Here is a 20,545-nt window from a genome sequence, read left to right as displayed (position 1 = left end):
GCTTTGAGAAACTTGCATGAATGCATGAGGGTGTTTCCACCAACGAGCAGTTCTGATGGAGTGTACTGGCCCTTAAAGGCTACAACTAAGAGCCAGTTAGCTTAGCTTAGCATAAAGATTGGAAATGATGAAACGGCTAGCCTGGCTCTGTCTGAAGGTAAAACATCCACCTACTAGGGCCTCTAAAACTCACCAATACACATCTATCATGTTTTCTTAAACTCCAGAAGACCAATTGAAAATGCAGCAAGTTGTGGTTTTTATGCACATGATGTGTGGGACTATTTCTTACCAGGGAGCAGTGACTTCCTTAAGTCACAAACCCCAAGTGTTTGTTTTAACACTTATTTTTTGTATGAATTAAACAGGACAAATGTTAATGAGCTTTAGAGATGCTGTTAGGTGGATTATTCAGTCTGTTTCCCCCAGTTTCCAGTATTTATGCTTTTATCCTGGCTGTAGCTTACTTTTGATCAGATGTAAATAAGTCTGGTTTCAATATTCTCAATTATCTTTAGGCAATATAAACCTATAAAGCTCACCAGTTAAGTACCTTGTTTGTACAAAAGAATGTTTTTTTTATGTGGATTACATGTGGGACTATTTCTTGGCGGTGAGCAGTGACTTTCTGAAGTCGCAAACCACAACTTGTCATTTTAACTCTTTGGTTTTTGTACGCAGTAAACAAACAACACGATAATTTCTGAGCTTTAGACGTGCTGTGCTGAGTTTGCTATTTTTGGACAAAAGGCTAGCTGTTTTCCCCGTTTCCAGTAGGCCTATTTATGCTAAGCTAAACTATCCATTTCCTGGTTGTAGCTTCATTTTGATCAGATGTAAATGCCAATTATTAAATATAATTATTAATTATATTATTAAGCAAAATAAACCTATAAAGCTCACCAATCAACATGTATCTTGTTTGTACAAAAGACCATTTTTAGGTGGATTACGTGTGGGACTATTTCTTGGCCGGGAGCAGTGACTTCCTGAAGACATACAGCCTGAAACCACAACTTGACTATTTTTACACTTCAGTTTTTGTATGAATTAAGAAAGAAGCATGTTAATTAGTGAACTTTAGAGGTACTGGTAGATGGATATTGCTGTCCTTGGACACAACGAGGCCAGCCGTTTCCCATATTCCGTATTAATGCTAAGCTAAGCTAACCATCTCCTTGCTGTAGCTTCATATGAAAGCGAAGATATTTCTCAAAAATATTTAATTATTGCTTTGTGTACACGAACAAGGAATTTGACTCTGGATAATTAAACAATGGAAAAATGTAGACTAATATGAACAAGATAGTGCAATTGTAAGGAGTGCAGGATTTACGGCAGCACTCAACAACACATAGAAAAAGTGTCTCTCTTTAACCCATCTAAAGCCCTGCAAATCAAGAGGGAGAGTTTTATAATCAGCTGTTTGCTTAATAGCACATTTTGCTCTGACAAATTGCCTTTCAAGTCGTTGCCTCTCATGGTAGCCTTTGACCACTGGGTGTCATCCAAGCAATAAAAACGCCGGAGGAACATAAGGTACTCCATGCTGCATGACTCACAGCTGGGCTCGTGTGAAGACCTTGGCCTATGTATTGGTTGTGTAATGAGTTAGGAATGAAATCTTCCAGAGCTGGACTTAGATGATTAATAATAAGCCCACCCTCTGCTTTCCTGTCCACCATTAAACCGCAGAGAAGGAGGAAAAAACTCAAGCTTTTTGTAAAATATCTTGAAACATGCATAAGCGCTTGATTTAAAAAGCTTTTACTGTAAAAGGACAGCAGTCTCTCAGTGCTATAAGAGGAGGGGGGCTCCCTCACACACACACACACACACACACATACGTACACACACCTCCCCTCGGTGAAATGTATGGAAGAAGCACTGCGGCATACTGCGTGTGTTTGTAGGCTGCATGGCTGCCTGGCTCAGCGTTCAAACGGGGAGCGGAAGATAGGAGGAGGGGAATGACTACACCGAGAGAGTAGGAGGAGGGAGGGAGGGAGGGAGGACAATTTCCTTTCTGTAACACACACGCTACAAGATCACACCGGGAAAACGGAGAGAGCAAAGAAAATAATAGGCGAGAGAAAAGAGAGAGAGAGAGAGAGAGGGGGAAGGAAACACCGCAGCCCCTCCGTCCGTCCGTCCGTCCGTCCGTTGTGTCTTTTTGCGGGGTGAAATCGTCTTTTCGTTCACGCAGACTTGCGGACTAACATGGGGGGAAGAGAGAGCTCCTGACGAGGATTGACTTTCAGTGAACCTCTGCTCTTGTGCTGCAAGTCTTGTGGCTAATAGACAGGAGAGGAGAAAAAAAAAGGCGACAGGGAAGACATGTTTGAGGGGTTTTTTTCGTCTTGAGGTTGCGGTAGGATGTTGATGTTGCTGTGCTCCTAAAAAAAAAGAGAGAGAGAGAGAGACAAAAAGAAAAACACAGACGGCTCCCAGTTGAAAGAAACAAAAAAAAAACCGAGGGCAAATGGAAATTGGGCGGTAGGTTTATGCTCAGGAGCCATTGTTTTGATCGGTGTTTATTTAATTGGTTTGTTATGATCTGAAATAGCGTAGGCCTCTCAGGCAGCCCCGCAGTAAATACATACACGGTCAGCAGACAGGGGGCTACATTAGTTGCAAATTAACCTGACAAAGCCGCTTATAATTTAGGCTTGTATTTTTTTTGTGTTTTGTCGCGAGGTGTAAGCAGTGTTTAGATTACATTTCTTAACCAAAACATTTCCAGATACATCCACTCTGTAGGGGGGGTGGGGGGGGTCATACAAAGGCCCAGTAGAAAACACATTAAAAGCTAATTGGCAGCATTAAAAGACTTAACACCGTCCACAGACTGGCTTTAAGCACAGAGGTGCACACGAGTAGATCTAGTCTATTCCCGACCCAGTTTTAGCTCAAGAAAGGGGACAAAAGAAGATTTTTAAATGTTAATGTCGACCGACGTTGCATCCATCATGCTGCCTGTGTCCCGGGGTCTCATGGACCGGGATAGAGAGCTGGACACCATGGCCGGGGTGCATCCCAACGCGGGCGGTGCTCCTGCGGTTGTCCGGGGCATGAAGCGCGGAGACCCGGAGCCCGACGGGCAGACAGCGGCGGCTCTGGTGGACTCGGCCGGTGCGGAGTGCAAGCGTCCCCGGATCGACGGCTCAGGAGGCATCGGCGAGGTTGGTCAGGTGAGGAGAGGAGAAAGGGGGCTTTTCTTTTGTCCTGATACAGTGATGCAGGCACGACCATGCCAGCGTGCTGCAACAAGGCTGTCTTTGGTGCACATTATTCATCTTTAAAATATTCTTCTACTGTGGTTGCATGTTAGATCTGTTTTAGCTGCAGACACAGCACCTCTAGCTGCAGCAGAAGGGCCCCGATGGCCCTCTATAGACTCCCACCAGTCCATTACCAGCACTGCAGGAAACACCAGCACATTTCACAGCTGTAAATGACTCTACATGGTGCTAACTCAGTTGTAAGAGGGCATATGCAATAGTAAGAGTGTAACCCATGGTGTTGGCTACATAGCTACAGTATAGCATGGCAGCTGCAGGCATTTGCTTAAGGTTTAAGGAGGAATTGCATGAATCCAGTTTGTGTACAGTCAATCCACTGGGTTTGTTGCATTGCTGATCAGACACCCTGTTGCCTCAGAACCCCCCAAAGAGCATATTCTGTTTTATGAATATCTGTAAAGCCCCAGCAGAGGGTGGGGAATGTAAACAAACTTGACCTTTTGTTATGCAAAAAAAACAAACCTCTCTGCCATGTGGCATAATGGTGTGGAGAACATTTGGTTCAGAATGGAAATTGAGTGCGTTTGCTCGTGTGATCTTTTGAAGAGGAGGGTGGTGGTATTTGAGGAACAACAAAGACTTCCAGTTTTATTGTGGGGGGCAATCACCCAACACCTAATTTATCTAAATACCCTGATTCTCAGACGTCTGCATGTATCTGCTGCAGTGTTTTGCCTCTCATTTTGTGCCTGGACTCTCTTGACGTCCTTTCTTTTAATGTCAGTAGAATCAATTTGCTGTTTTTTTCCCCTTAGTGATCCAAAATTGGTCAAATATTTCTTAATAGAGCATCACAGGAGGGCAGGAGGATGCTCTGGACATCATTATGGTGTATTATGTAGGGTAAAGCACTCCATTGGAAGACGGAAAGCTATTTCTCAGCCATTGAAAGCGCCTCTAATGGAGGTGAAGTGGCCTGTTTGCTCCTATTTGGAAAAACTAAATGGCTGGCCTTACATCGTCATGTTGTCCATGAGTGCTGACAGACAAGCTTAGGAAGGTAATGCACTTAAACAGATGTGAGTGGAAGTGTGTGTGCGTGTGTGTGTGTGGAAGTGTGTGTGTGTGGGGGAGAGAGGCGCAGATCAATACCTTCAGCCCCTAAAATGTATTGAACGTGAGCTGGCTGGACAGTCCGGAAATGAGAGTGGGAGAGTTGCCCCCACCCCCTTCCCTGCCTTCCTCTCTCAGTTGGTGCAGGAACAGATTTGCCCTATCACTGGCAGTAAAGAGGCTTTGTTTCCAGCTAATGGGATCACATCTCATACTGGAGGGGGCATTATAACCACACTGATCCTGAGATCCTTATCTAAGGCAGAGGATTTAGACAACACATGCACACAGTACAGCTGCAGCGAATAGTCGATCAAAAGAAAATTAATCATCATCTATTTTGATTGTCGATCAATCATTTTTAGTAAAAAAAAATTTGCTTCAGTCAAGCAAAAATATCAAACATCCCTCTGCTTCTTAAATGTGAGGATTTCCTGCTTTTCTGTCATTTATGACAGTAAATGAAGACTTTTTTGGACTATGCTGCTTTGAGCTCTGGGAAATGGTGATGAGCATTTTTCACGATTTTTATTGTTGTTGTTATTATTATTATTATTTTTCTTTTTACATTTTATTTATTGATTATTTGATCAATTGTGAAAATAATCAGCAGAATAACTGATAATGAATAGTCGTTAGTTGCAGCCCTAATGCGAATTTGCACACTCATACATTGGTATGAGGCTACTGAAGATTATAATGTAGTAAGTTGTGTATCCATTAGTTGAACGACAGATATTTATTTTCGGCAGCTATTTTTAGAATTGACTGTTCAAGAAACTTTGAAGCAAAATTGCCAGAAAAACGAGCAGTTTCAAGCCTCTCAAATCTCAACATTGCTTTTGTCTGTTTTGATCATTCTGTGTTGAATATGTTTGGGATTTTGGCTGTTCCTCAGGAAAAATAAGGCATTTGAAGATGTTGCCCTGGACTTTAAAGGTTCTTTTTGTCATTTCCAACTTGTCAAATACTGATGATTTGGGATTGTTGGTCGCCACCCCAAAGCGTCAAGTTTGCTATATATAAGACCTTAAAAAGACTGTTATAAACATTTTATATAAGCTGAATGATTAACCGAGAAAATAAAATGAATCGAAAATGAAAAGTTGCAGCCCTAAATTTGTGTTTCACGTTTCCCAAAAATATATGGGTAGTTTGAGCCCTTGAGGTTTGAACATTTTACCATATACTTATATTTTTTTTCCACTGTGGTCTGTGCCTCACACACACAATAACAGTCGCCCTCTGAATCCCACTGTGTGTGCATATTAAACACTGTGACGTATTTTTATTCCCCTAACCCGCTTGCACTTTTCATAATCTAGAAACGCATTGGGGTTGAGTGACATTCAATTTTCCTACTTTTTAAATCGAAGCATTTGGCTTTCAAAGAAATGGCTATAAAATGCACACAAGCACTTCTGTAAAGCTAATCTTCAGAGGAGGGTAAGGGATGGAAAATATTACAGCAAACAGCACCCTGGCTCTCATAAAGCACCCTGACTTCTTTCCTCCATCCAGGATTTTTTTTAAGAAGCCATTTATTGCTGGCATCACGGCAGGAGTTTGAACTCTGACCTGTAACTGAAGCCAACACAATGGGGTGTGGTTGTGGTAAAGAGCAATCCATTTGCACCACTTCAGTCCAATAACGGGATCTTTCCCATTTGGCCATTGACACTGCTGTTTTTCTCATTAGGGTATGATGTCATCACAATGCAGGGGTGGAAATGCGCCGTCAAGTCAGATCTGCAAAGTTTTCACAGAGCAGCAAAGCATGTATAAATCAGTACATGCAGTACATGACTGAATGCTCAGCTAACAGGGACGAATGAGGCTCACTGAGTGCATTCAGCAGTGTGAGTTCAAAGGTTTGCTCCTGCTCATGTTAGCTGCTGTCCTCTTGGTGCTTATGCAACAGTATAGATTTTAAATGATTACTATTAAGTTGCTGAATAGCCTCCAAACTAGCTTCCAATAGAAAAACAAAACATTCAGTCTATTTTGCATTCCAGTGCTGTGCCGGGGAAGTCCTGAATTTTTCAGGATGACGGGGGATTCATAACAACACCCAGGGTCTCTAGCCCAGATTTTGGGATATGTCGAGAGGAGGTTGTCTGCTTCGATATCCATCCGGCGTGCTGCTGAGCAGCCCATGTTTTGTTGTCGTTCTGCGCAGGAACCGGGGCTCTCTCTAACCTAATAAGGTCTTGCCCGGGGTGACAGTGCTGAGGACGAATGACTTGACTCGGACGTTAATGTAGGTGGATCACCCCTCTGTACTTTCATCTCAGCCAGGCTCTGAAATAGAATGAAAACGTCAGCAAGAAAAATGTACTCTTGCTGCAAGTTGAGAATATTTATTTAGTTTTGGGCCCCTGTTTTTCTGTGATGAATTGCCGGCGGAGGTCTGTTGACTGAATTATGTTTGAGAGAGACCAGCAGAGAGAAGTCTGCTGCATGTTTTGGTGCTCTGCTGCAGGGCAGATTTGATGTGGTTAAAGTGAAGTTATCGTCACATATCAATTGCAGTTATTTGATTTGTCAGTCTAGTCTTCTTTTTTTGGTGGATTTTGATGCTCTATTTACTGTGATTTGTGAAGAACTTCTCCTCCAGGCTCAGCAATTTTTTTATTAATTAGACATAGAATAATATAAATTTGGGATGAATATTACTGGCTGGTAAATCAGTATACTGTATGCAGGGTATTATCAGTCAACTGCAACTATGTTCTTAATTGACTGAATAAAGGTCTATTGTACAGGATTTTAGAGGATTTATTGGCAGAAATAGAATATAATATTCATAATTATGTTGTCATCAGTGTATAATCACCTGAAACTATTACCTTAAAATGAGCCTTTCATATCTATAGAGGGAGCTTCATCTGCCACAGAGCATGCCATGTTGCAACCCCATGTTTCTACAGTAGCTTTACCAAACGCTGGTTCAAAAAAGGGCCTTTTTAAGTTTCTCTTATTTTTAGCCACCAACATAGGTTCTCCAGACCGCTAGATGCCACTAATTTCCACACTGGACCTTTTTTTTGATAAATTTTTCAAGCGAAACTGCACCGAAAATGAGCTTTCTCCACTGTGAAAAGGTTTTTACGTACATGAAAATCAAGTTATATATATATTTGGGTTTAGGGCTGATGGTACAGTGTCTTGTAATAGGGTGAATGGTGTCTCTGTCACAGCTGTCACTTGTTTCTGCACTATGTAACTTCAGTGAGAGGGCAGGATCACAGCGTTACATACATGTTTACTTCAACATACACGTTTTCAACACATAACATGTTATGATGTAATGATGTGTGTGGTTAGCACCAATATTACGTCTGACAAATTGTTTGTGCTGCCTCTGGTGGGGTCTGGGTGGCGCCAAATTATACGCAAATATTATACAAAATTCCAGTTTCTACATAATGTTGCTTTAAAAATGTATTAACTGACAATCAGAGATGGACAAAATTACATCAAGAAGTATCCTGTTACAAATTGCTTGCTTATCAAATATATCAAATTAAAATACAGGTATGAGAAAATGTATTTAATTAAAATCAAGTAATAATGACATTATTACATTTTAACTATTTAGTAGCTGCATAGTGAAGAATAGTGACATTAAGGCAGAAGTCAGTATTTTGTTGATCATTCAAATAACTTGGTTTTTATTTGATCTGTTCTTTAACTCTGATTTTGCATCGAACAGATCATGTCAGAGGTTAAAACGGCTTTCTAATGTAAAAAGTCCAATGCATTTAATATCTTATTCATGTCTAACAGATAATCGATTGTTAAGGCAGCAGTTAATTAAAGAAACTGCAAGCCAGTACTTTGGGAAAGTTATGTGACATTTCTTTGAGTAAACAAGTAACTAATTAATCAAGAAAGTACTCCACAGATTGATAGTATTATTAGTATCAGCTGTAGACATAGTTCCCATAAAAGTGCCTGAGATCACGTAGAAATATGGTCATCATTAAATAGTTTGACCACTTGTTTTCAGTGTCCGGGTTCAACTGTCTCTTTTAATAAATAATTCTTCCATAATCAGTTCAAATTGATCCTCGCTAAAATGTCAAAACTGATCAGCAGCCAGACATTTCTACCAAAAATGGGCATCAACATCAGCCTCGAATGTCCAGTGTCCCAGGCTCCAGTTTCAGTTGATATAATGATGTCGAGCAATCATGATGGGCAATTATGTTTGTGCCGTAAATAATTACATGCAAATTGTAATCTTCTCCAATCAGATGAGAAATAAATTGGGGGGATAAAAATTACAGTTTTATCTTGAGATGCAGATCAGTGCAGTGGACATCAGTTTGATTACATTGCATGTGATTTACGAGCCGACACAGCTATATTATGATTATTATTATTATTATTATTAAAGCCAAACTGAAGAGGCTGCTTCCAAAATCCACTTTTACTGCAGCTGACAGCCCCCTGAAAATACATGTGTAGGTTTACTGAGGAAAGTCGGAGGGATGTGAAGTATGTCGAGGGGAAAATAAACTAAAGATCATCTGGCCGCCTGTTTGGAGGCTTAGCACATAAGTGCTCTGTGGATGAAATGGATTCACATCCTCCTGAGTGGATGGAGTGCCCTGCTTTGCAGTTAGGTAGGCTGACTCTCAGAGCAGTGAAATGTAGATCCTCCTCTACTCCTCCTCAGAAGAGCAGCAGTCCCAAGGCACGATAGGAATAGACATGAGTCTTGTGACCAAATTAGACATTACACACACATTCCCTAAACAATCACACACACACACATACACCTACCACCACCTGTAGTTTTTGGAGAAGGGAGTAGCAGGGTTCATGAGTAAGAGGGATTACTGTCGCGTTGTGGAAAGATGGCGTGAAGGAGAAACTTGGGAGGCTTCTCATCCCTCGCTTGTTTTCACATTTTATTATTACAGGGCCCGTCCCCCCTCCAGCTCGTCTCTCCTCCCCCCTCCCCCCTCCTCGCCATCTGTTGACTTCAAGTCATTTTGTTACTTTCTCCTGATTGCTCACCCGGTCTTCCCCTGCAGTCTCCTGTCTTGTTTTAGCCTCCCCCCGCCCCCTCAAAAACCACCACCATCACCGCCCGTAGACGGTGCGTTAAGCGCACCATCTTTTTGTTTCTCAAGCACTGTGGTGTCGAGAGTGAGACTTCATCTTGAGCAGCCCTCCCTCTCTCATTCCTCCCAGTTCCTTAAGGAAATTAAGCACATGACTCCGCTCATGTATGAGTCATTGTCTTTGCTCCCTCCATCTCTCTCTTTTTTTCTTTTTCATTGCTGTCCATTTCCCGTCGTATTTCCAGCTCTGGTTCCTCCCTCAGCCTCTCGCAAATATGAATTCCAGATGTGTGTGTTTTAACAACACCTCCCCCCTCACTTTGACACAGTGTACCGCCCCATAAATCTTTTTTTGTTTCTCCTTTTTAACTTCTTCTACTCCATACCTTCAGTGCGTTGAGTTTAGAGTTTGTCCTCGCTGTAAAATAAGGTTTATACTTTATTCATGTTATTCAAGCCTCTAAGAGGTGATTCATTATTTAGAGCTTCTACCTCCCAAAGCCAGTTCACTAAGTACATTTTTGGCTCTGAGATAGACACACACACAAACTGCAGTTTTCGATCGTGAAGACACTTCCTCTCTCCTCCCCAGCCAAGCCTCTTGCATTTGGAAGCTAGTTTTTAGTGAAATGCCCCCATGAGGTCCAGAGTTAGATGGCTACAGTATTAATCAGCTGAACTCACGCTGTGAAGCGCGCGGAGCAAAGTGTTCCCCTTGGGGACAGAGCAGATGAGGGACATTGGTTCCAGATGAAAGGAAGATCGGCGGGGGAAGGAGAGAAAGAGGAGGGAGGAGCTGAGTTGTTTTCTAATCTAGTGATATGAAGCCAGAGACAGGCAAATGTGTTTTCCCCCTTCAAAGCGAGTTGTAATTGCTGTGAAAATCTCCCCTTTTTAGTGGAATACATTAGCATAAAAGCTGGAACACAGTGTTATGAGTACAAATAAAGTGAGTTACAAACTATTTTAGGGAGTAGGGACGTGATTTCTGTTTTTCATATTTGGCTCTGAACAAAATGAGTTTATTTTTAACACGTCTTGTTTAACTGTAATTACTCAGCAGATGTTTGATGTATCCGTCCCTGCTTTCCGCTGCCAGAACATGGAAAGGAATGTGTCGGAGATTGCATCAGTGCTCATGATGCCATTTCACACCAATGGGGCTTCATGCTCACTGACACTCCTGACCTATTTATGATTTAAGAGCCGGGGTGACACTCGTTCTTTTCTTGCCCGTCTTTTCATCTCCTGCTCGCATGATCTCACTCGCCCCCGTTATCACATCTTTCATTTTTTTTTTTTTTTTTTTTTACAAGCAGACAAAAGATCCGCTGGGTGGAAAAAACTCTGAAGGAGATAGCAGGAGTGTGTCACCGGCGGAGTTAATTTGATTTGGAGTCTGTAACAACACGGAGCTGTTAAGTCAAATGTGGAGCGAGAACACAAGAACGAAACAGTGAAAAATGTGTTTATGTCTTGTCTTCTTTGCAAATAACTTACCATGTATCCAAAAATCTCCTCTCCTCTCTTTCAGAACAACGACCCTTTGACCCTTGGTTACCATGGCTACCCATCTCATAGTCAGGTAAGGACGTAATTTAATCTCAAACCTTCAAACAAAAATCCACGTTTTACAATAATCCACCATCATATCTTCCAATATGTCCATGTCCCATCTGGATACAGTATTCATATAGCATTATTATGGCTCAGTGACGCTCTGTAAACCACAAGGTGGGGGTGTAGATTATAATTTATCAGTCGTGTAGAAGAAGACACGCCTCCATACCCTTCACTCTTCCAGTCATACCCTCCCACTGCTTCTCTTTCTATTCTCAACAATATTATTAATCATCCCTGAGCTTTTAAATCTTGTTTTTTTCTGTTAGATATTCTGTTTTTCCTCGAACAAACACTAATACACACCCATGTAAAAGAACTGTATTGTGAATTGTGTGTGTGGCTGTGTGAGCTACAGTCTGTTTACTGCTGTTTGTATTAGCCTGGTGATTGTGTTATTAGACTTCTCAGTTTACGTGGTTAATCCTTAGATCATCCTCTGTTCATCCACTCATCCTCTCATGCTCTTCCCATAATCCCCTCATCCCTCGCTCTCTGTGATGCCCAACAACCTCTGGCTGCTTATCTGCACTTTTATCTGTCTTAAGCCTTCACTTGTACGCTCTTAATTGCCGCAGTATATGAGTTTTTTTTCCCTGGCTGTCTGTTGCACTGTTTAGCGGATATTGCAGAAGCCAATTAGCCAGTTTTCATGTCAGTGTAAGATGCTTTGAACCGCTTCCTTCTTAATGATAATGTCCGCGGGATGATCATAAAGGCTGCACCGTTACCTCATGTGAGCGATCTCTTGTTTTTTGGGATGTAAAGAAGTCAGACAGAAAGGACTACTTGGGGGACTTGGAAGTGTGAACTGGCCTCTGACCAGGGAAAAAAAAGACAGAGGAATAAAACAATGCTGGGCAGTGGAAGCTCCCTCAACACTAAGGTGCTAAACTGTCAACAGCTGTGTGAGAATGATGCGATCAAAGATGTTCCTGAAAGGAAGAGCCTGGAGAGCAGCAGCGGCCTGATGTGTGAAGAGAAAGAGACATGCCCCCTTTTTTTTTTAGACGTGGATTATGAGAGTTGGCTGGCTTCATCCATCTGTTAGAGTAGTTTTATTTTGTGCTTTTCATTCTCACATAGGTGATCATCCAGTAACGGCTTTATTCAAATCTGACATGACCGATCAGCAAAAAGCCACAAGCCTCATGCCATCATGAGCACGAAAGGATGCTTGTCAACACCCACACCAATAAATGTTTTTCATCAATTTCAGCATTCATTAGTTACAACGTCAAATTCTATTTATAAAGTCTAAGACTTTGCTGTGTGTTTTCTCATGTCCAACAGCATCAAACACAGATAAAAAACACAAGGCTCTCCTTTAGCTCCTGTTTGCTCACATGTTGTATGTACAGGGTTAGATCAGATTAACTTGAAATAGTGACTGAACTCAAATTAAATGGCAATTTTGTAGTGAGCAATGTAATCCAATGGATAAAAAACTGAAAACCTAATCTGATTACTTTTAGATTACGTCAAAATTAAACCTCGTAAATATTGCACCATATTAAAACGTGGACGCAGCCACAAAAATTGAGCTCCATAAATATTTTATTTTTCTGTTGAAACATCTCAAACATTTTCAATGCAAATAAAACCTTTTTATTTATGAACATTTTTCACATTATCCACATTATAGGCAAATAAGTGAGAAGAAACAAAAACAAAAAGTCATTTTTGAAGTCATATGGAGTAAGTCATCTGCTCTAAATGATGTAACTTATTAACATTATTGACAAAGCGAAATAAAATGTATGTTGAATACTCAGCATTTACATACATTACTCTTACAAAAACAGTACTGGCATACACAACTACAGGGCGTACTGTGTTTTCTACAATTTGTGAGATGCTGTTTCAAAAACTGTTGCCATATTTAAAAGACCTAATCATAAATGTAATCAAATAATCCATGACAGTGTAACTATTATATAATTACACACATTAAAGTTAAAAGATTAGAAAGAATGACACACTGGTGGGTTTCTTGTGAAGTGAAATGAAATGAAATCAATTTTTTATAGAGTGATTGATCACAAAAAGAATGACAACTTAACAGTGTCTCATTCACAGTATTTCATCAAATTTATTTTCATTTTTCTTTGCATAAGGACGATCAGTTAGTAACAAAATTCAGAAGGCGGAATAAAATGCGTTTTTGCTCTCTCTGCCCATATTTAAACCTTACATCACATCCCTTTTATAGCCAGTATTTAAGTATTAATATTTAATCATTTATATTCTGTAATTGGAGCTCTAGTAGTTAGAGTAGTTTTCATTGTCAGTGGCGGAGTCCGCCATTCCCATGCAAGATATAAATTGCCCTCCTGCGCAAAGGGTAATCACTGGAAACGATGCATGCGTCTATTGTGTGAGTACAGCACTGCCATGTTGGAAGACAATGTCGATCTTTTTTTTTGTTTTTGTTTTCAAATAATACGACAGGAATCTTTGATAAGTTTGGCTACGTTTTGAATGTATATACATGTCATTCTTGTGTTGTATTTGCGATACACATAATAATTAATGTGTCTGACCAAAACGTCTTGCTAACTTTGTTTGTCTGTGGTTGAGTGCTGGGCAGGTAGCATAATGTGTGTTTTTGAGAGCCTTCTTGTTGAAAAAGTCACCATGTGCTGCTGGAAACGAGGTTGATAAGGGCTCAAAGGAGGAGTGAACCAAAAAGAGAAGTTGCAGGCTGTAAAATCAAAGCAAGGTGCTGAAAGATGCTAAAATGCTCCGTGAAGCTGAGGGGAATTGTGGCGTAGGGCGGTAATTATCCGCGGTCTTGTCAATGTGAGCGATCCTTTTCAGTATTCAGCCTTGAGCTGTGTTGGAGGTGCCGAGTGCAGTCGTGACTTTTACAGAAAAGTGACTCGGGCCTGTATTCAAACATTAGACAAACATAAAAAGAAATTCCAGAACATTTATGTAACAAGGTGCACGTCTGAAAGGGGCTAGAAACAGAGGGAGAGGGAGAGAGAGAGGGAACGTCTTCACTTCCTCTCCCAGTGGTGCCAGCAGCCCCAGTTAACTCACCTACATGGAGAAAGAGAACAGAAGAAGAAAGAGAGAGAGAGGAGGGAGGGACTGCGACATGAGATTGGAAGCAGAGGGGAGGGGAAAGTTTGCAGGTGTGACAGAGGCAGAGAAGTAGGAGGGGGGAGGCGTCAGGCTATCTGGGTGAGAGAGGAGGAGGAGGACTGGAGAAGAGACAGAAGAGATGAGCAGGCAAGGGCACAGCAGCAAAACAGAAGGCTGGGGGTAGAGGGAGACGAAGGAGCGAGTGGGAGAGGGAAAGAAAAGAGTGAGTGGGAGACAGAGACAGAAAGAGAGAGAGAGAGAGAGAGGGGGAAAGAAAAGAAAGAAAGCGAGTAAGCAAGCAAGCAAGCGAGGGAGAGTGACAGGGACAGAGGCCAGCAGAGGAGGAGGAGGAGGAGGAGGTGGAAGTGGGGAGGGGGGAGGGCGGGAGGGAAGGGGGGGATTGGCATGGCAGACAGAGCGAGCGGGGGCAGAGAGAGGGAGATTTTGAATCTGTGAGACAGACAAGAGAGACTGAGCTGGTGAGGTGACACAGGCTCGGAGAGAGGGAGAGAAAGCGAGGCAGCGTGAGAGGAGGAAAGGAGAGAGAGAGAGTGAGAGAGAGAGGAGAGGAGAGGAGAGAGGAGCGACGACAGTTTGAGTTGTTGCACAGAATACGATGATGGGACTGTACTATCCTTCCGTGTTGTCGGTGAGTGTTTATCTTCATATCTTTTCATATCCTCCTCTGTGTACTGCGTCTGCTGTATCGCTCCTCGCCAAGGCTCGGGCTCCACTGTACATGAAGCGGCGGCGGAGCCCGGGCAGCACTGTCATTGAGCATGAAATGTTAATTAACTACTAACAGATGAGGACTCTACTTGACCCCTTTACTAGAGCGGTCCGGTCAGGGCGTTTCAGACTCTCGTTAGGAGTCATCGGCCAGTCGCTGTGAGGGATACAAACACTGAAACTAGTGTAGTAGGCGTAGATGACAGCGAGATACAGGCTGGAGAGATTGTATCGCTGCAATTATGATTCGCCACGGTGAAACGCACGAGCGGCGATGTATTATTTGCACGCCGTTGTTGTGGCATCTGTTCTCCTGCCCAGAGCTAGAAGTGCACGCAATCTGAACATCAAGAGCCGCTGCTGCCAGAAATTGTGCTCTGCCATGTATTATGTATGCTCAGAAGAATCCATGTGAACATACAGTATGCCGTGTTAGTGTGCGCAGCTGCATGTAGCAGTTAGAGCAGTAAAGTCTTCAGACGTTTCTGAGGCTAAAGAGTGGAAACAGTGGAGGAATAGGGGGAGGAGAGGTAAGTGAAAAAAGTCTTTCTTCTTTATTGCCTCTGCAGCTGTCTCTGTACATCGCTACAGCCTGTGAGTGAAAGGGACAGGTGTCCCCAGAACAGTTGTCTCTGTCCTTTTTCTTTCTTACTCTCTCTTTCTTTCTCTTCCTTCTCCCTTCTGCATCTCTTCAGCTAACAACACCTCCTCACTGTAATTTCTGTGTCACACATTTCACAAACACACAGAAGCTCAAGCACACAGTGGGCTGCAAAGTTGGTGCATGAAGTGTCACGTTCATATCATTTCGTTTGGTGTGAGTCAGGCTCTCTCTCTCTCTCTCTCCCCCCATGCGTGTGCGTTCCTTCCTGTCTTTTTTTTTTCGCGTGTGTGCCTCTCTTTCAGCTGTACCTTGGATTCCTGCTCTCTTTACTGTTTGACCTCTTTTCTCCCTCCTCTCGCTCTCCCCGGGGCCCTGGCAGCTGTTATCTCAATGTTTTCCTCCAAGAGCCCCTGGAAGAGGGGGATGGGTTGGAAAAGAGAGAGAGAGAGGGAGAGAATGGGAGCAGGAGAATAGAAAATTGATTTTTAAGGTGACGGGACACCCTCTGGCAGTTACCAGGGAAGCCCGTGGACGAGGGAGCTGAAATTATGCAGACATGGACAAATGAGAGGAGCTGAAAGAGATGGAGAGCAACTCGGAGATTTGATAATATTGTAGGTCAACTGGAGGGAACTAGTTTGCTCAGTGACGCAATTTCAGACTGTGGAGCTGACTTTGCAGTTACATGTGTGTGAGTCCAGAGTTGCTTTATGACCGCTGCCACTTATTAGCGCTTCTGTAGTGTCACTGTACGCTCGTATTTTTTGCCTTTTGCTTTGAGAGAGTTGAGCAGATCAGGTGCAAAAAATATTTTCTCAAGCCCCACCTTAGCTTGGGCCCTGAGGCGAGGGAGAGACGCCTACCTGCTGCAAAACTACACACACACACACACACACACACACACACACACACACACACACACACACACACACTGCCACGCTTGCATAAATTGAAAGCGGGTCGAGAGGTTTCAACTCCTCCACCTCCCACACCCTCCCCAAATCTTGTTATTGATCCTTCGCAGGGTTAACAATGATGGTCGTTAAATGATCCCAATGAGCCGTGTTGCCGTGGCAACTTGCATGAGTCATTCATTTTGTGCAGATTGTTAGATGGTTCGAGGCGCGAGGAAAGAGTCGTCGGGAGAGCCATGTGAGGTAAACACCTTTTGCACTGCGCTTCTAAAGAAGAAAAGAGAGAGAGAGAGGGAGACGGTTATGAAATTGCCCAAACCTGTGACGGTTATGCCTCTTTAGCTGCTATTTGCATCTCTAATGGCTCTAAAAGCACTTGCTGTGAGGCTTTTGTGAAGGAACCCGCCTCTGAAATAGATAGGGGTTGCCCTCGCTGACTCTTCGGATGGTGCGGTTGACAGTGACAACACCATCCTGACGCTGTGTACATTTTAAAAACCACGCTGGACAACCAGATGAGTGTTGTATTATTGACTGAGCTCTAAACAAGACAAACTCGTTTCATGGTCAAAGCTAACGTACTGAAAGAGGCGTGTGCAAGTCAGGTAAACACACGTCTGTCTGCGGGTTTGTGTGTTCACCTGCCCGGGGTGGCGTGTGTGTTTTCTAATGAGGAGAACATGTGGACAATTAATGTCATCGTCTTTTTGTTTTGGAGTGTTTACCCATAAAATGCTGCAGCGGAGCCGAACGGACTGTTGACACAACTCATGGAGAGATGACAGGGAGAGTCAGTGATGTTGACGGGGAGTCTCCCAGAAATGGCGTGCGAGGAAGGGGAATCATATGTGAGACCCTACAAGGAAGGGGGGGTTGTATTGGGAGGGGATTGTTTGACAAGCAGACATGTTACCCTATAAGGAGATGGAGAAGAGTGTGGGAGGAGGAGCCACGGGCATCGCCGATATCCTGTTGCTATGAAGCAAATGGGCTTGATTGACATGCGTGGGGGCGGGACGTATGCAAGGGTCCCGTCTGGATTTTATGAAGCGTAAAGAAGCAAAGCACACAGCAGAGAGAGTGGGAGGAAAGGGAGAATGGCAGCAAGAGGAGTGGAGAAGAAGAGCAAGAGGGGGAGGAGGAAGAGTGATGGAAGAGGAGGAGGAGGAGGAGGGAGGGAGGGGTTGACGTGGGATGGAATAATTTAACAAGAGGGTGTCTCCTGGCTCATCGGTATGCCACACACACACACACGCCGTAAACGTTTCTCCAGCTGTTTGCAGCTTGGGTAACATCAGCACGGAGTCAAGAGCCAAGATCTGAGCGGAGCACAGCTTCCCCAGTTTAATGCCATTATTGAGCCAAAATGTGAGCCGCTGCTAACAGCATGAATCACATTTTCCATCGTCAAGTTTGTTGAATTAGGCTATAGACTAATGGCTGGAGGCCCGAGAAAGTAAGATACTGAAATGTCATTATTCATGTGAAATGACCCAGTGTTGCCCTAGTTAGCTTTTAGCCATCCTCTCCTCTTCTCTTCTCTTCTCTTCTCTTCTCTTCTCTTCTCTTCTCTTCTCTTCTCTTCTCTTCTCTTCTCTCCTCTCCTCTTCTCTCCTCCTCTCCTCCTCTCTCCTCTCTCCTCTCCTCTCCTCTTCTCCTCTCCTCTCCTCTCCTCTCCTCTCCTCTCCTCTCCTCTCCTCTCCTCTCCTCTCCTCTCCTCTCCTCTCCTCTCCTCTCCTCTCCTCCTCGCCTCCTGTAGTGTAGTGAGACTGCTGCAGACGGGCACATTTTATAACATGCCTCCTCAGACACACTTGCCGCTGCTAACTGACCCGAAAGTAAGCCAGCTACAGCTACCGCTCTGAGTCACTGCCTTTGCCTGGCCAACGCATACACTTACACAACCCCTTAATGCCTCACGCCTTAACGGCAGGGGAGCGGACGCGCAAACACACACACGCTGACAAGCACACGACATGTACACAAACAAAACGTACACAAACCTGAGTGCTGGCACAAATGCGCAGCTTACAGTTTGACTACAGGGCAGCGCTTCTCTTCAAATCGACCAAGAACGGCCTCCCTCCTTTGTCCTTGTGTGCCTCCTCTTATCCTGCTATCTATGTGCATTTAGTCAGGAGGTGCTTTTATCCTGATGCGAGGCACAAAGGCCACTCGCAGTCAGCAAGAGAGCCCATAAGTTGACGGTTTGAGAGGGAGGGGTAAAAGAAATATGCAGGCGCACGCTATTTTTGTAGATACCAGGCTATCAGGTATAGAGAGGGCTGTTGAGAAGCGGCTAAAATGGATCTCCTCTGAAAAGGCCAATCGTCGAACACAAATACAAGGTTGTTTTTGGCTCGTACTCCCGCTTCTATTTTGGTCTGGCAGAAGGAGCAGCAACAGCCGGGGTTGTCCATTCTCCTGCGAGGCTGTAGTCTGTTTCTGTGCATGAGCGACAATAATGAGGAGGATGTTGTGATTGAAAGGGATATAACGTGATCATCAGTGGTATAGACTGTGGGAAATAATTCAAAAGTGTCGCAGCCAAGACATGTACCAAGAGTGCGTTATGAAAATCCGAGGCACTATCATTCTGTTTGAGTTGCATCACAACTTGACAAGTCCAAGACTGACTCATCTGGTCGTTGAGTGAGTTGTGTCATGAGTCATCAATGTTGGGACTCAAATGCGACAACACTGGAGCCGTGTTGAACATTTTAATGTAGAGTAGGAGGGTGGTTTTCCCAACAAATTCGACAAAAGGTAGAGTTTTTTTTTTTTGCTGTTCCTCTGTTATGTAGTCAACAACATTCTCTGTAGCAACGATTACAGCGGGGGATTTGTGTGTTAGGTTTTCCCAGGGTTTCCTCAAATGTTTTCCTTCCTTCATTCTCGCTTATTGATTTGGTTCCAGGCTTATTGTCCCATGGAAGGCAATTAATTTCACAGCTCGCACAATACAAAAGGATAGCTACAAATTCTCAACAAGACTAACAGTCTACAGCCATGCAAGTGGTCAGGAAATGCCATTAGAGGTGCTTGCCAGATGATCACATAGCCCTACCAAAACCTTTCTGAAGTCAGATTAGGGAGACAACCAATTCTATAGCTTTCTGAAACCAACCACACGACTTTCACACATTAGACATGTGAATGACTAAGCAGGGTTTGACCTTCTCATAGGTCAAAGCATATTAACATGTTTTGTTCTGCAAGATAAAATACTTTGCTAAATACCCCATTTGTGAATTATTAAGCATGAACGTGTCTTTAAAAAGACAGTTGCTTACAAGTGGCTGAAGAGACTACAGAAGTTGTAGGGGACATAAAACAACATTAGAGTAAACAGAGAGACTCATCTATTCACTAGTCCGTCTCTACAGGCCGACTTAAGTTGCAAACTATTCTTACTCTAACTTTAACTTGTAGAATAATCAATTATAGTAAAGGGTGTATAGTATAGTGTAGTAGAAAGCTTAGTGATGGTTACGTTGAAGTCATGTGACCGCGATGTAGTTCATTGATAGCCTAACGTTAGCTTTTTACTTCTGGTGATTGAAGATTTTCTTATTATCTTATCTTTGTGCCTCCCCTTGTACTTAACTGGGTTCTTCATCTGCTTGAGGTGGTGAAATAAGTTCGCTGCATTGCCCCCTTTTTGTCATAGTGTTCTTGCACTTAAAACATATATTACAATTCTTTGTTGTAGATCTCATTTTTTTCCCAACCAAACTATACTTCCGTATTTCAGAAGTTGCTCCCTTGTTTGTTCGGCTTTGATTTTAACCAAAGTATGAGACAACATGACATTCTCACTAAAGATGGAGCAACATAAGAGTTGAGAATTCACGAAAGTTTTTGCGATTCATCCTCAGTGGGAACATGAGTGTGTGTACCAAATTTCATGACAGTATATCTAATAGTTGTAAAGATATTTAATCAAAGAGGTGGACAGACTGAGCTGTGCTGCAAGTGTACTGTACAAGCTTTTATTTCCACATTAAGCTGTTTGAGACTACAACTATGTGTGTAAAGAAAGTTTCACCTCATTGCTGCAAAATGTTGGCAGTCTGTTGTCTCCGTTCTACTTTTCCCATTTCACCACTTGACCCAACCTGGGGGATCAACTTTCCCTTTCTTGCAAGACACAGGAGC

General features: G+C 43.1%; 1 protein-coding gene across 4 annotated transcripts in view; it reads left to right on the top strand.

Annotated features, from left to right (window-relative positions):
- The first annotated feature begins 2,045 nt into the window (after nt 1-2,045).
- The window catches only part of LOC140997851 (RNA binding protein fox-1 homolog 2-like), a 40,343-nt gene continuing 21,843 nt past the window's right edge, over nt 2,046-20,545 (top strand). For all 4 annotated transcript variants that reach the window (XR_012179393.1, XM_073467919.1, XM_073467927.1 and 1 more), the window contains exons 1-2: nt 2,046-3,191; nt 10,965-11,015. Coding sequence is in view for 3 of the 4 variants with exons in the window: in XM_073467919.1 (XP_073324020.1) it covers nt 2,940-3,191; nt 10,965-11,015 (303 nt within the window). In the remaining variant the exon portion in view is untranslated. The remainder of the gene's footprint in view (nt 3,192-10,964; nt 11,016-20,545) is intronic.

This window comes from Pagrus major, chromosome 1, assembly GCF_040436345.1.
Source record: "Pagrus major chromosome 1, Pma_NU_1.0".
Lineage (NCBI taxonomy): Eukaryota > Metazoa > Chordata > Actinopteri > Spariformes > Sparidae > Pagrus > Pagrus major.
The sequence above is the reverse complement of the archived record's forward strand: the minus strand, read 5'-3'. Positions and strand labels throughout refer to the sequence as shown.